At 41.7% G+C, this 16,238-nt stretch overlaps 1 protein-coding gene across 3 annotated transcripts in view; it reads right to left on the bottom strand.

Annotated features, from left to right (window-relative positions):
• Positions 1 to 16,238, bottom strand: part of SEMA3C (semaphorin 3C) — a 146,691-nt gene that overhangs the window by 45,428 nt on the left and 85,025 nt on the right. For all 3 annotated transcript variants that reach the window (XM_064142563.1, XM_064142564.1, XM_064142565.1), the window contains 4 exons: positions 13,280 to 13,342; positions 10,336 to 10,455; positions 4,626 to 4,716; positions 105 to 224 (listed from right to left, as the gene is read on the bottom strand). In XM_064142563.1, the coding sequence (XP_063998633.1) occupies positions 105 to 224; positions 4,626 to 4,716; positions 10,336 to 10,455; positions 13,280 to 13,342 (394 nt within the window). The remainder of the gene's footprint in view (positions 1 to 104; positions 225 to 4,625; positions 4,717 to 10,335; positions 10,456 to 13,279; positions 13,343 to 16,238) is intronic.

A 16,238-nucleotide genomic window follows, 5' to 3' on the forward strand; every position in this document is an offset into this window, starting at 1 on the left:
TTCAGAGCAAAGCTCTTCAAAAGACAATCTCTCTGTTTGAAACAAAACAAAGAAGAATTTCTGTGAAATCCATTAGAAGCTTTGTTAAAACAACAACATCTCACCACTCAGCCACTTGGAGTTGTGCTGGTCAGTTCTCACTGCGTTCCTCCTGGTCAGACTCCGAAAAATGGCTGCGTCTGTCCCCATGAAATCAATGTACATGCCTGAAAAAAGCTCCTCATCTGCAGAGAATTGAAATGGAGGGGGGAAAGCAAATGTGTTGTTAAGGCTTTTGAGAAATCCACACTTACTGACCTAGTTTTAATTTAAATGCATCAGCTCTTTCTTCACACAGGAGTCTGTACAGATAACTATTGGGTCATGAGAAGGGGCTTTCCCAGTGATCTACAAAGACACACTCTAGAATGCACAAGAATCAGTGGGTTTTTCTAGAAGACTTTGGGGCAGTGCATAATCAAAAGCAACAACAGAACTGCATATGTGGTGAACCGTTCTTTGGTAAGACGTTTAGTTGCTCAACTTTCCCTGCTGAGGATCACTGAAAACTCAGCCTAGTGTTATCAGAAAGAATCACATTCATTTTTTTTTAAAGTACATACTTCAAAAAGCATTTTTGTTATGGGAGCAGACTAAATGACTGGGCTAAATTTATTGCTAATGTCAACTGGCATAACATCAATTGCAGCAAATGGAACATTGCCTTTTTTTACCAGCAGTATTGTCAAGGCTGCCCCAGGCAACCTCAAGCTTGACTTCAGCACTGCAGTGGCCAGACAATCATATTACTGAACTTTACACAAAGCAATAGGGAGCAGCAATTCTTTCCTTTTATGTACTTGGTTCTAAGGATAGGATCTTGGACACAATTAGACATACGACTCTTACATTAACACAACTATGGACTTCTGTGCAGGCCTAAAAGTTCAGTCCATCAGTTGGGTTGTGTCTCTGTGTTTGTGTGAGCCTGTGCACGTGCATAAATACACACATATATAATTATAATTACATATGCTATCATTTTCTACGCCAGGAGTAACCAAGCAATTTCCACTGACTAATGACAATGAAACCCCAGAGTAGAAAACAGTAGCTAAAATAAACTCTAACTCTCAGAGTGGGAGTGGTGGCTGAATACATTCCAGTACAGCTGGGCCATTTGATGGATGTTTTTGTTTGAATTTCTGGACTACTCAGAGAGCGTGGTCAAGCTGGCAAGAGTCACAGGTTCAGAAGCACTTGAGGCTATTTTATGCTCTGTGTGTGCATCAGAATGGAAGAATGTTGGCTCATGAGAAAATGAAAACTCCGGTGATTTTTCCTGTGTCTGGCTAGAGCCCCCTAACCAAAACCCTCTGGAGCAGCCAGCAGCAACTCTTCTGCTCTCATCATCCCCAGCGATGACAAGATTCATACACAAAGGATTTAAACAATGCTTTCACTGCATGTGTGTGAAACATTTACTGCTTGAGTATGCATTGACAGAATAATGTGAGATATCTGTTGATTTATAACTGACTTTGCATATTTCCCTCATTGCCTCAGTCCATCAGAGCTTTAGTCATGTTATGAGATCAATTGGCTGAAAGAGATCAGGCTTATAGTTCTCACTAAATATTAGGTACAGTCCTATGCATATACATATATGGACACAATTCAACAACAGGACTACCAGATGCAATTTTAATCTCATTATATATCTATACTATTAGCTATGTTTTAAGAATTCCTAGTGTCTGCTTGCTAATCATATATCAGACAATCCCCATCAGCTCTGGTTCCTTTTGGTTAAATTTAAGCTCTAAGCAGCACTTGGCCTGCACAGCACTAGTTCACATTACTTCTCTTTTTACTGGGGGGAATTACTGGATTGATGAGGTATGTCTGCTTTCATAAATATTTCAGAATCTTGGCAGGGAGAGAGATGTGCATCCTGCACATTAGTTATGTCAAGTTTCTTCAAAGTACATTTTTCATGGCTTTGATGCTAAAGTGTCTTTGTACAATGGCAAATTGTACAAAGTTCAAATTTGTTTTTACAGCATCACTTTCCTCTGAAGCATGAATCAGTTTTCCAACTGTATTCCAGGCTGGTGATGCCTGAAATTGTCAAGAAATTTCATCTACATTTAAAAATGGTTCCTTTGTTGTACAAGTGTTAGCCAGTCTAGCAGTATTTCCCATCTTCTGAAGTGAGGGGAAGGAATTCCTCCTGCAAAAGAATGCTCAAAGGAGAGTCCAGTACATGGGCTCAGTTCTCTCACTATAACTCAAACTTAAAAATCATTCAAGCTTCATATTTTTGAAGTGACTGGACTTTGAGGTCACAGAAACAAAGTATAAAACATCATCTGTGGGGCTCTTTTGAAAAAAGAACGTGATCTTTGTGGAATAATTTCAACTTTGTAGATGAATTATGTCATGAATGAAAAGTCAGACACTGGGGAAAGTCTCCTTGTCACATAACTGAGATCGAAGAAGAGAACATAAAATCTTCTAAGGCGAACAACACTGCCATAGATCTTTTGTAGAAAAAGTCAGCTTATTGTATATAAAGTATTTCAATGTGCTTTAATGGTGTTTCATAAAATCCAGAAGGAACAAGGAAGAGACATTTTATTTTTAGTGACATTTGATTCACTTACCAACACCAGAACACTAATGAGTAGCAGTGGATTAATCCATCACTGACTCTGAACAAATATTTTCGTTACACAGTGGGTGTCTGCAATCACTGACCATAGATCACTGATGAGATAAAGATGAAAGTGCAACCAAGGTTTGGACAGGCAGCTAGGGACCATTTACCTGTCTTCTAAAGTTGCTCTAGTTCATATCTCTCTGAATGAAATTGTCCTTTTGTACTAATTAGATTTTCAATAAAGAATATAATAATAATGCTTCTTTCTCTTATTATTCTATTATTATTGCTGTATTATTGTTGTTGTTATTATTATTGTTGTTACTATTATTATCATTATTATTATTATTATCGTTGTTATTATTATTATCATTATTATTATCATAATCATCATTATCACTACTAAAAAGGCAATTTATATTTTGGACAGACTATGTAGGCCAGACTATAAGACACTCCTCTTAAGCTCCATGAGACTCAAACTTCCAAGGAAACAAAACTGTTTCAGTGGAATATGAATAGCAGAAACACCAGACATTGTTCCTCTGTAAACTCTCATCGAAACATGCAGTACCTGTGCGCACTGAGTTTTGTGTGCTAAGAAAGCCTGAAAAATCTCTGCAACAGCTGTTCCCTTCATAGCCAAAAATACAGCAAGGAGCAGGCACATTTTGAAAAACCAAAGCTCTGCCACTAGAAGTCTGTGAAAAGTCTGGTTACATTAAGTATATATAACATGTCTCCTGGTTAAGAAAAAAAACAACAACAAAATGTTTTGCTGATGACTTGGTTGCAGAATGTGTATGGCCCCTGCGAGTTTTAAGTTAGGTGTGCAATACTGTGCTAGTTTGAAGCTAGCTAGAATGTTTTGGTGAGAAGGATTAGATCACAGGCTGTGAAAGAGGAACAAATGGTGATGTCTACTTGACTCAGGCTTGCTGAGATGTATAAGAACAAGAATATAAACATAGATAAGGTATTTGCACTTGGGGCACTGCCCGAGCTCTGGGCATTTCTCTCTCTAACCTCAGCTGCTGTCTCTCTGATTAATCCACTTGCTTCCTAACCCCCCTGGACCAACCTTCCATTCCTCCTTGGGGCACAAGACAATGTCTGGGGTAAGGTAGAGGGGTGGGAGAAGGTGGAAGGGTGGTTGGGAGCCCCTCCTGAGGGCTCAGGTTTCTGGGAGGGGAGTTGTGTTTCTGTATTACCTTTTACCTTGTATATTTCTGTCTATAACTGTATATACTGTAAATATCTGCTTGTATATTGTGCTAACCTGTAAATATAAGCTTCATTCAAATTTCCAGAGCTGGCTGAGCCTAGTCTGGGTGATTTCCAAAGTGGGGGGAGCCAGGTAACACCCAAGCCATCACAAATAGGCATTGGAGTAATTCTTTGTATGGGGTACATCTCACAGACACCGATTCACAGGAATATTTGAGCTGTGTCAGTTGTATCATTTTCTGGCCTTTCAAATGGAAGAAAACTGCAAAATTGGTTGGGTGCAAAGCCAAGTGAAGAATGAAGAACTTTGCAATAGCTGGTAAGCTCTACAGCAGAGATGACAATAAAAATGAAATTCAAAGTAACTAAAGTCTTCAGGCCTTCTTTCCCCAGCTACTCTGAGATATTACAAATTATTGAATGAGACACAAGTGCTGTCTAGGATGAACAAGGTCAGAAATTGTTCAGACATAAAACGCTAGACAGGGTAATGTAAAGCTGAAACTAATCCTGGGAAAAAATGTGTAAGCTGGAAAAAGGACAATCTTTTATTTTCTGTTTCTCTCCCTTCTGACATCTTGTTTCTGTGTTCTATTTGTACATCCATTTTTAGCCCTGTGTAAACCCCAACTCAAGGATGGACCCAATCCTTGTGCTCACCAGCCCTGGAGGATGAATTCTGCATCCAGCTCACCCCTCAACCACACCACATAGGATATGAGTTTAGACCTAAGTAAGATGAAGTATCTTTACTTACTAATCATAACAGACACGGTGTTCACATTAGGGTTGAAAGAACAGCGTCCCTTTCCTGATTCACACTTGGAGTCGATCTTGAAAACTTGCTCCTGCAATGTAGATTCATGTGTCACTTCTCATTTCCAAACCCCTCAGATGTAAAGTGATTTTCATGCTTGGCTGTCCCCAGCATTAACAATGCTCAACTCTGCTGGGCACTTGTCCTGTACTATCACCAGTTCAACTTTCTTCCTCAGAATGTCACCGTCTTCTCAGTCAAGCTTTTCATTGGTACCCAATTCTTTTCAAGACTCATGTTATAAATTCAAGATGCTGAAACAAAGAGTTATCTTAGCTTGGATATACTTTAGAGAGGCTGACTGACCTCTGCAATAACATCTGAGGAGATTACTTTCATGTTTTTGAAGTTATTTATCACTTATGTGCTGACTACCTGGTGATACACTAGTCTAAGAGATTATTACAAATCTACTGAAACAAGAATATATTTAGAGGACACAGCCTCAGGCTGTGCCAGAGGAAATTTAGGCTGGAGGTGAGGAGAAAGTTCTTCAGTGAGAGAGTCATTGGACACTGGAATGGGCTGCCCGGGGAGGTGGTGGAGTCGCCGTCCCTGGGCAGGATTGGACGTGGCACTTGGTGCCATGGTCTAGCCTTGAGCTGTGTGGTAAAGGGTTGGACTTGATGATCTGTGAGGTCTCTTCCAACCCTGATGATACTGTGATATATTAAATAAAAATCTTCTCTAACTGTCATTTGGTGATAGTATAAGTAATTTGATTTTTCACTATCATCTCTTGGATTCTGTGTAGAACTCCAATTCCTTAGTGACAGATGCATTCAGTAACTCTTGCATAGCCTGGCAAAAAAAAAAAATACATAAAGGCTTCTGTGGTACCTAAGCTATTCAACTAAGGGCAGCAACTGTTTACATTTCCCTTGGCAATGAATAAAAACCACAGGGCAACAGGGATGCCACAGAGATCACTGAGCACCCGTTTGGTGACAGGAAATTGGAGACTACCAACCTGAAATACTCAACTACAGTAGGAACTTTTCATATCCATTATCCTTCATTCTCCTCTCTTTCTTCTGATTTGCCTAATTTATCTGTTTATCTGGTGTTTCAGCAATAAGCTCCTTAAACAAGGTGCAAAAATAAGTATGAAGTCTCTGACATGATTGTGTTGGGGTTTTAAAAGTTATTTTCTTTCTACATTAATATGCAGCTTGATGTTCATCCACGTTCTCTACATTATTACACCACTGCTTACCAAATCAAAATGCCCATTGCTGCATTATTAAACTGGTTCCAGAGCTACACTTGATTTTCATATATATTAAATCTACTCTTTAGTCTGTAATTAATTCACACAGTGATTACACTTCCTTCTGTTTGCATTTACTTTGACGTTGAAATGTATTTGGATGACTAAGAGAATCATTACCAAAGCTCAAAGTGTCAAGTGTGAGAAGGAAGAAAATGAATTATTTTTTTAACCTGTGTTTCAGGGAATAGGACAACATTCTGCCTCACCAGTGAAACTGCCTTGGTTTTGTGAGCTTATGTGGAATTCTGGAAGCAAAAGAGCAAAACAGGCCCAGTTCTTATAACTGCTGGATATGACTCTTGGTGCTGGGCTTTGCAGCTTCCAGAGAAAAACAGATGTGCTTGCTAAAGTATCTATCATGCAGATGCAAAACCAGTCTTCTCTGCATGGAAAAAAAATGTGCTAAATTAAAGGTGGAATGACAAAAGCAGAGAAAAAAATGAGTTCCCACTGGTCCCATCAGCGCTACATCGTTCTTCATTCTGCTCTATTAATTAGTCATGCAGTCATCTATACAATGAGTTCAGAAGGAAATGCTTGGGTTTAGACTGTTATGCTATTGTTGGCCTGTACAGTAATGGCTTTGAGCATGAGATGCCTATAGTCAAGGGTCTGACAGACTCCAGACGTCTGAAACAGAGTTTATTTAATCAATTGATCATAGGCATGTAGCTATACAGACGGGCTAAGTAGAGCCAGTTTTGCTCCTCCAAAACATGTATATTTATTTTTTTACTTAAGAAATTTAACATTTGCATCATCTGTAGATGTCATTTCCTGCACTTCCCTTCTCCTCCCCAAACTCATTTACAAAACCTCTAAAAGAATGAGTTTTTTTGGATTACAGGGCTACTACTTAGACTGATATACAAAATGCCATTAATCAGAGGACAAATGAGATCACTTTCCCTGTTTTAAATAGTTTGTCAAGAAATAAGATGATGCTGAGAAAAGCTGATCTCTGTTTCAAAAGACATCAAAATAAGTTAATGCAGACTCCATTAACCAGAAAGATATATTTACTTATTGGTTTCTTCTTGCTTGTACTTTTAAATCAAGGCCTATGAACCTGATTATTTACCAAAAGTCACTGAGATCATCCCATGTAAACCTACCTAGAGAAACAACGATTTATCACCTCCTTGGCAACCTCTGCAGTAGTCTTGGGTCTTGGCCAGAATTCCCATCCCACTCTCAATGAAATTAGTGATGAATTTCCCAGTGCCTTACCGAGGAGCCAGCCCAGCTTTTAAAGCTGCCCTCACATGGCAAAACTCCAAGTAGCATGCTCTGATCTTCCTTCCCAACACATCTGCTTCCACATTGCACAGGAAAATATACTGCACATCCTTGTGCTTGCAGACATGAATCTGACCCAAAAGCTACAGAGGTGATGAGGTCTTGCTTAAGTGGTTTTCCTTCTCCTTCTTGTTGCTTAATTTATTACCTATTGCATTGGCAAGTAAACAAATATTTCACTTTCAAATCATCAAACTTGGACAATATACCCATGAAACATTTGGTGCTTTGCAGATTTGAAATACACAATGAAACTGAATATATAAAAACTGGAGATCTATCTGGAGATAAGGTTCATATCCTGAAAGATCTCGCAGTGCTGAGAATGCTTATAGACTTCACCCCAAAAGACTCAAATAGGGCAAAACTTGTCCAGTATATGAAAGTTACTTGTACTGCAATTGCAAGAAGTGAGCATTAAGGTGAAGTCCAGCAAATCTTCAAATATCCAAGTAGTTTGGTCACTGAAGGGATTCTCCCAGGAATCAGTAACACATGGAAGTTATAAAAAGTGGACTGCATATTTTTTTTTCCTACTGGCTGTTTCCTTTCAAGTATTTCTTGGCATTTCTTTTTATACAAATTAATTCACCAGACAACGTCAAACAAAAATGTAGTATCAAAGGTACCCCAGGATTTGATATGACTGGAATTTTGGATAACCATCATATTTGAGGCATAGCTTTTGATCACTGCTTCAGTTCTAGCTGGTAATAGAATCATGGAATCACAGAATCACAGAACGTTAGAGGTTGGAAGGGACCTCAAAAGATCGTCCAGTCCAACTGCCCTGACAGAGCAGGATCACCTACAGCAGGTCACAGGTAGGAGTTTTGAATGTCTCCAGTGAAGGAAACTCCTCTTTGGGCAACTTGTTCCAGAGCTCTGTCACCCTCACACTGAAAAGGATTTTCCTTATGTTCGTGCAGAGCCACCCATGCTCCAGCTTGAACCCATTACCCCTTGTCCTATCACTGGCCATTACTGAGAAGAGCCTGGCTCCATCTTCCTAACACTTTCCCTTCACACTAAGGTCACCTCTCCGTTTCCTCTTCTCCAAACTAAAGAGACCCATCTGCCTCAGCCTTTCCTCATGAGGGAGATGTTCCACTGCCTTCAACAGCTTTGTGGCTCTGCACTGGACTCTTTTAAGCAGTTCTCTGATAGGTTAGAAAACTCTGTGTTTTCTATTTAACACAGGTCAAGCAACTCACAAGGGTCACTATATTTTTAACATTCAAACTGTTGAGTTTTGTGTAAGTGTCCTGGAGTCCTGTACCCTTAAATTCCACTCCTGCCCGGACTTCGGGGGCAAGAGGGAAAGCTGCCTGGTTTCCTCCCCCCCTTGCCTGCCCTGCAGCCATGGAGGGGGTGAGCAAAGGGGTCCTGCCCGCACGAGGACTGCCCCGTGCGGTGACTGCACTGGAGCCAGGCTGGCATTGGCCGTGCGCTTTCACGCCTAAGGTGTGGTAACTCTGCCCTTTGTCTAGCGCGGGTTATAAATATTGGGGGTCTTCCCACCTTTGGGGGTTCCCGCCTTGGATTTTATCCCTGCTTGGATGCTCGTGATTGCCTGAGAGCTCCCCCACTCTCCCCCTGCCTTGGATGCAGAGAGATCTTCAAAGAACTGCTTTCCTATTGACACCTTTTGTGCTAGTTTGAAGCAGGCTGGAATGTTTTGGTAAAAGAACTAGATAATGGGCAGTGAAATGAAAAACAATTGTGTCTCTTCGCTCACAGTCATGATGAGAACTCTGGGAAGAAGAAGAAAAACATTCTCCATTTTGTCTTTCATTCTGCCTTTGCCTTCAGACCTAGTCACATCTCATTAACCTTGCTCCCACTAACCTTGCTCTCTAACCTCTTGGCTGCACCTCTCTTCTTCCTGAGAACTGGGGTAAGGTTGAGAGGGCCGGGGGAGGTGTTGGGGTGGTTTGAGAGCCCCTCCTGGGGACTCAGGTTTCTGGGAGGGGAGTTGTGCTTTTGTATTGTTTATCCTTTGTATTTTTCTGTATATAACTGTATATATATTGTAAATAGCTGCTTGTATATTTGCTGCTGTAAAATAAATAGCTTCATTTATATTCCCAGAGGCTGAGTTAGCTGGGGCAAATTCAAAAGTGTGGGGGGGCGGGTAGGAGCCCAAACCATCACACCTTTGTAAGCCTAACGACTCTTAATGGCCCAGCGGATAGCTGCTGAAAGGTGAACGACAGAGGCAGACCGTGAGCAAGTCAGCCTGACTGTGAGTTATTTTGGCTCAACTTTATTTAGTAAGAAACCGCTATTAATTAATAAATACCTAAAGCCTTTTCCAACTTCTGACTTCCAAAATAGTCAGATTATTGAGGGTATCCCTGTCGGTATCACAGTATCACAGTATCATCAGGGTTGGAAGAGACCTCACAGATCATCAAGTCCAACCCTTTACCACAGAGCTCAAGGCTAGACCATGGCACCAAGTGCCACGTCCAACCTTGCCTTGAACAGCCCCAGGGACGGCGACTCCACCACCTCCCCAGGCAGCCCATTCCAGTGTCCAATGACTCTCTCAGTGAAGAACTTTCTCCTCACCTCCAGCCTAAATCTCCCCTGGTGCAGCCTGAGGCTGTGTCCTCTCATTCTGGTGCTGGCCACCTGAGAGAAGAGAGCAACCTCCTCCTGGCTACAACCACCCCTCAGGTAGTTGTAGACAGCAATAAGGTCACCCCTGAGCCTCCTCTTCTCCAGGCTAAACAATCCCAGCTCCCTCAGCCTCTCCTCGTAGGGGTATGCTCAAGGCCTCTCACCAGCCTCGTCGCCCTTCTCAGGACACGCTCAAGCACCTCAATGTCCTTCCTAAACTGGGGGGCCCAGAATTGAACACAATACTCAAGGTGTGGTCTAACCAGTGAATCTGCTAATTAAACTAAATTAATCTTTGTATATATATTTTTGGGGGCAGGTTTTTTGGAAAATAAAATAACTATTTTTGTTTAAAATTCTCGACTCAGCCACACATTAATTCCTGCCTCCACAACAGTAAGGCTAGGGAGATGCACCACAAAAACGAGTGGGTAAAACGAAAGTGAGACTTACCTCAGACCTGCGTCCTCTGTTGACATAGACACAGACGGGGCTGAAGGCGCCGCTGCCGCAGACATACAGATGTGTGCGGTTGTACGACTGTATCACACGCACAAAATTTCCACAGCCGTGCTGCAGGGAATACAGAAAACACTCAGTTCACATTGGCAAATGTTATTTTAGAAGTTGAGAACTCTAGGGAATAGAAGTGGTTTGTAATCTTTACAGTATAATGAAAGCAACTACTGAGTTTGGTAGTCTTTAGGTAGCTGCAGATTTCTCTTTTCATTCCATTTTGTCTCATCTGGGATCTGGGCATTGATACAGCAGCATGGAGAAGTTATAAGGAAGTGTATGTGATTTTCCCACTTCCTCATAGCCATCTATTTTTCATCCACAAGCTTCTCTGTACCTTGGTTAGGAAGAAGCAAGGCCTCTACCAGAAAACAAGATGTAATCTTACAAATTTTCCTTAAGGACACCTCCAAATCAGTCTCTTTTTTCCTCCTATTTCTTTCATCATAGAATCATTAGGACTTATCCATTTGGAGAAGACCTCCAAGATCATAAAGTCCAACTGATGACCTAACACCACGTGCTAGTTTGAAGCTAGCTAGAACATTTTGGTGAGAAGAATTAGATTACAGGCTGTGAAAGGAAAACAATGGTGATGTCTACTTCACTCATAGGTTTGCTAAGATGTATAAGAATAAAAGCAAAACATAGATAAGGGAGTCTTCTCCTCTGCTGCTGGCTAGCTCTGAGCTGGATCTCACTCTAACTTTACCCTTCATTTTCTTTTCTAATCCACTTTGCTTCCTAAGCCCCCTGGCTGAACCTCCATTCTTCCCTGGGACTGGGGTAAGGTTGAGAGGGGTAGGGAGAAGGTGCAGGGGTGGTTGGGAGCCCCTCGTGGGGACTCAGGTTTCTGGGAGGGGAGTTGTGTTTCTGTATTACCTTTTACCTTGTATATTTCTGTCTATAACTGTATATACTGTAAATATCTGCTTGTATATTGTGCTAGCTGTAAATATAAGCTTCATTCATATTTCCACAGCCAGCTGAGTCTAGTCTAGGGGATTCCTAAATTGTGGGGGTGTGGGTAACACCCAAACCATCACACATCACCATAGCCACTAAACCACGTCCCAGAGGTGAAGACAAATAAAAAGTAAAGTAAGCCCAAATCTCAGATCTCATTATTTAAGGGATATTTTCCCAGAACTTTACAACTCTGAATGTTTTGAAACTGTGTTGTCTGTCAAGAGTTTAGCAGAGTGCACAGTTTATTTATATTTAAAGGCAATCACATTTTTTGTTCAGCAGGAGCTGGCATTGTACTACATCTGAAAACTGGTGTAAAACTGTAGGCATCTCAAAGTTCATAGATGAAGCTTCTCCACAAGGAACGTTGCACACCCTCAGCTAAGTGTTAGGTCTAGCCTCACCAGAAAAATCCTTGAACCCAGTCAAAATACATTGTTTCTCTAAAGCTGAGGCTTGTTCCCAAATGTTTCCATTTTCTTATATCCAGCTATCCTAGTTTGCCTCCAAGATGTTCTGCTATCAAAGTTGTGATTTTCTTAGCAGCATTACCAACCCACCCTACATCTGCAGAAAGGGAAGGAGAAGAGAAGGTGTACTACTAGCTTATATATGGCAGAATGTAAACTGATCTTGTCTAGAAGACTCCTACATAAAAGATTATATGGAGAGAAATCTAATAATGAAAGGATGAGGGCCAGGAAACAATGAGCAGCACTGGTACCTCGCAGTTGCTACTCTGCTTTGGTATCATGCCGTGCTCTTTGCAAAGGGTTTAAGGCAAGAACAGAGGAGTTTTGAGACGAATGGCTGGTTTTGTTAGGAACAACCTTCTAAGGTAACCATCTGAGACAAACTGTGCTTTCATGCCTATTCTCTGGTGATTCACAGAGAAGTAAAACAAGCTGGCTCAATACCAGCATTCTCATATTTTAATCATGTCCAGCAGGAAAATCATTTTATGATCTTTGAGCCTTTGCCCATCTCTCTAGTGTTGAACTTTAGTTTTCAGATACTTAGCTGGCCATTGTTTTGTGGGAGTAATGGAAAGAGATGTTTAGGGTGTCCCAATCATAGAATCAGACCGGGTTGGAAGGGACCACAAGGATCATAGAATCATAGAATCAACCAGGTTGGAAGAGACCTCCAAGATCATCCAGTCCAACCTAGCATCCAGCCCTAGCCAGTCAACTAGACCATGGCACTAAGTGCCTCATCCAGCCTTTTCTTGAACACCTCCACGGATGGTGACTCCACCACCTCCCTGGGCAGCCCATTCCAATGCCTATCACTCTCTCTGTGAAGAACTTCCTCCTAACATCCAGCCTAGACTTCCCCTGGCACAACTTGAGACTGTGCCCGCTTGTTCTGTTGCTAGTTCCAACCCCCATGCCATGGCCAGGGATACCCTACCCTAGATCAGGCTGGCCAGAGCCTCAGCCAGTCTGGCCTTGAGCACCTCCAGAGACGGGGCCCCAACCACCTCTCTGGGCAACCCATTCCAGGCTCTCCCCACTCTCATGCTGAAGAACTTCCTCCTCAAGTCCAGTTTGAACCTACCTGTCTCCAGCTTTGCTCCATTCCCCCTAGTCCTGTCACTCCCTGATATTCAGCATCTAGAACCTATCTGGAAAAGTACTATTAATGAATTTGGCTTGTGATAATAAAATAAAAGGCAGGGCAATGGACAGTGCCTATCTTTTGCCATTTGTCAGCATCTGAAGGTGTCTTCTGTTTATACAGCTTTGTTTTTCTCTTCATAAATTCACTTTACACTTTAGCCTGCAGAACATTTAAGAAGCAAACCAAACACTTATTTGATTTCTTTTAGCTGCACTCAAGGTACTCTTCCTCTGTGGCTGAGTATGTAATTTGTGTATGTGTGGGGAAGTGCACGTGGATTATAACTTACTGTAGGATCTTTGCCAGCCATTTTGCACTCTTCGACCTTGTTTGCTGATGCTGGCCAGAAAATCTGCAAGAAAAGAGAGAAATATCTTTTAGGAAACATATTTGAATCATAATTTAAACAAAATATTTCACTTCCTAACGGACACCAATAAGCTAATACTTTGGTATCTTTTACACCTCGATTAGAAGACAAAAAAATGTGTTTATTGATAAATGAAAACAGCTTCGTTTCTTAGCATGCAGTAAAGGAAAGGCTCAGGTCTTTGGCTAGCTGAAACGAATTGTATTAAATATTTTAAAGATATCTTAATTTATTTAAACATCTTTCTTCTCTGGAAGTGATACTATCGACATCATTGTTTTAGTTATGTACTTCTTTCATTTCTAGCTGCTACCCAATTTCTAGAAATTGTTCACACTGGAAAGCAGAAAGCCAAAATATTGAAAGAAGGCTTCTCATGAGAAAAAAATGTTTTAATACCAACAGTTTATCTTATGATAAAACCCTTAAAATATTAACACTTCAAACTGATCTCTGAATTTCTTTTCAAGATACCATACACTAGAGACAGTTTTCCAACAGACACCTCAATGTCTGTTTATCTGACCTATACTCAAACTCTAAAGTTCTTGGCTGACTTCCACTCCTTATTTTGATTTTGAAATAGAGAAGACATCTATTGGAAATCTTTTCTCTAGAAATCTAGTAAGTGACAGAGCCTTATAAAATTTAGCCTCCTGAGGGGTGTTTGTGGCCAGGAGGAGGTTGCTCTCTTCCCTCAGGTGGCCAGCACCAGAACGAGAGGACACAGCCTCAAGCTACGCCAGGGGAAATTTAGGCTGGAGGTGAGGAGAAAGTTCTTCACTGAGTCATTGGACACTGGAATGGGCTGCCCGGGGAGGTGGTGGAGTCGCTGTCCCTGGGGCTGTTCAAGGCAAGATTGGACGTGGCACTTGGTGCCATGGTCTAGCCTTGAGCTCTGTGGTAAAGGGTTGGACTTGATGATCTATGAGGTCTCTTCCAGCCCTGATGATACTGTGATACTGTGTGATAACATAAATAATAGCATTAAAGCTCTCTGTGTACTTATACACACATACATATTGCATAGGCAATACAGGATTTCTAAAGAGGCATAAGATTAGCAAAGTGAATCTGTTATAAAAACAAAGAAAAGAACACATGGGATTGCAGAAATTAATGCTTAGCCTAACCGTGGGTGGTCATATTTGCTGTGGTCACATGTGATAATGTGTGCTTTTGTTTGCTGTTAATTTTTATTTAGTCTCATATTCCTAGGGCTAGAGTGTTGAAATGCCTCACACATTTGTAACACACAATGCATTTCATGTAATAGAGACCTTCCTAGCTAACCAAATTCTTCACAGAACTAAATCCAACCTGATAAAGGAATGTGTGGTTAGTAAGTCTGAAGGGCAGGATGCCATCTAGAGGGACCTGGACAGGCTGGAGAGGTGGACTGAGGAAAATCTCATGAGGCATATGTGTAAAGTCCTGCAAGTAGCTCAGGGCAATCCTAAATATCAACACATGCTGGAGGGTAACAAAATTGAGAGCAGCCCTGTGGGATGCCAGTAGATGAGAAGCTGGATATAAGCCAACAGCTCTGGAGCCCGCCACACAGCAAGGACATGGACCTGAGGAAGCAGGTCCAGAGGAGGGTCAAGAAAGTGATCAGGGAGCTGCAGCAGCGCTGGTACAAGGAGAGGCTGAAGGAGCTGGGGTTGCTCAGCCTGGAGAAATATCTTCCAGTACCTGAAGGGGGCTACAAGAAGGCTGCAGGCTGCAGTAGGACAGTTTCCAAAGGCCTGCAGTGACAAGGGGCAATGGTTTTAAATTAGAGGAGATTTAGTTTGAATGGCAGGAACAAGTTCTTTACCATGAGGCTGATGGAACATTGCAAAAGGTTTTCCACAGAGGCAGCTGAGGGCCCATCCCTGGAGATATCTAAGGTGAGGCTGGACAAGGCTCTGAGCGACCTGATCTAATGGAGGATTTCCCTGCGGACTGCAGGGGGTTTGGACTAGATGACCTTTGGAGGTCCCTTCCAACCCAAACCATTCTGTGACTAATACTGTGCCATGTGGGAGCACAGTAGTTCCCAAACAAGGGTGGCTGGATCACTGGTGAGATGGGAATTAGCAAAGGTCACACAAGCTATTTCAGATCAAAGAAGACAGCTTCATTTCAGAGGAAGATTTCTGTACCATTAGGAGGAGGAAGGATGTGTTGATGCTGTTCTAGGAGAGGCAATTAATTTAAACGTGTAAGTTAGGTTTAGCCTCTCTCAACTCCCTGCACAATCAATTCAGGTAGACAGGCATGTCCAGAGGGCGATTCAGAGCAAAGCCTAATTTAACTGCACTTAATCACCCTTCAGTGGAGACTTTCTCTCCTCTCTCCTGACACATTAAAAGCCTCCTCGCTTAAGGAAGGCATTTAACTTTGCTGTTGCAAGCTGGATATCTCTGTCCCTCAGTACTCCTGAGTACAGTAATAAAGCCCATATATTAAAGGCTTGGGTGAATTTGGTAGAACAAGGCCTTTGTGGTATGCTTTAAGGCAATGTTATAGCTGTGATAATCTAAATATAGGCAAGGCTAAGCCCTTAGAGGGGAAGCAACAGCCAGGCTGCTGGGCACCTAAGTACTTCTGTAGACCATATATTTTAAAATCAGAGAAGCTGGATTTGAACTCACTGTGAAAATAAGAGAGGAATCAGTGAAAGAGTGTGTTTTAAACACTTGATAAGTTGCTTGTTTTCATATACAAGCTGCCCAGTACAGTTTTGAGGAGATGGGATACAGAGTTCTTAGAAAGCGACATCTCAGTACAGGTCATGATGTCCAAAAACCCCCAAATGACGTGTTTCAGCTACTGAATGGGAGAGCAAGGGCTGACACAGACACAACAGAAGACTGGGAAAGAGTTTGATGAT

The sequence above is a fragment of the Pogoniulus pusillus genome, chromosome 4 (genome assembly GCF_015220805.1).
Source record: "Pogoniulus pusillus isolate bPogPus1 chromosome 4, bPogPus1.pri, whole genome shotgun sequence".
Taxonomy (NCBI): Eukaryota; Metazoa; Chordata; class Aves; order Piciformes; family Lybiidae; genus Pogoniulus; species Pogoniulus pusillus.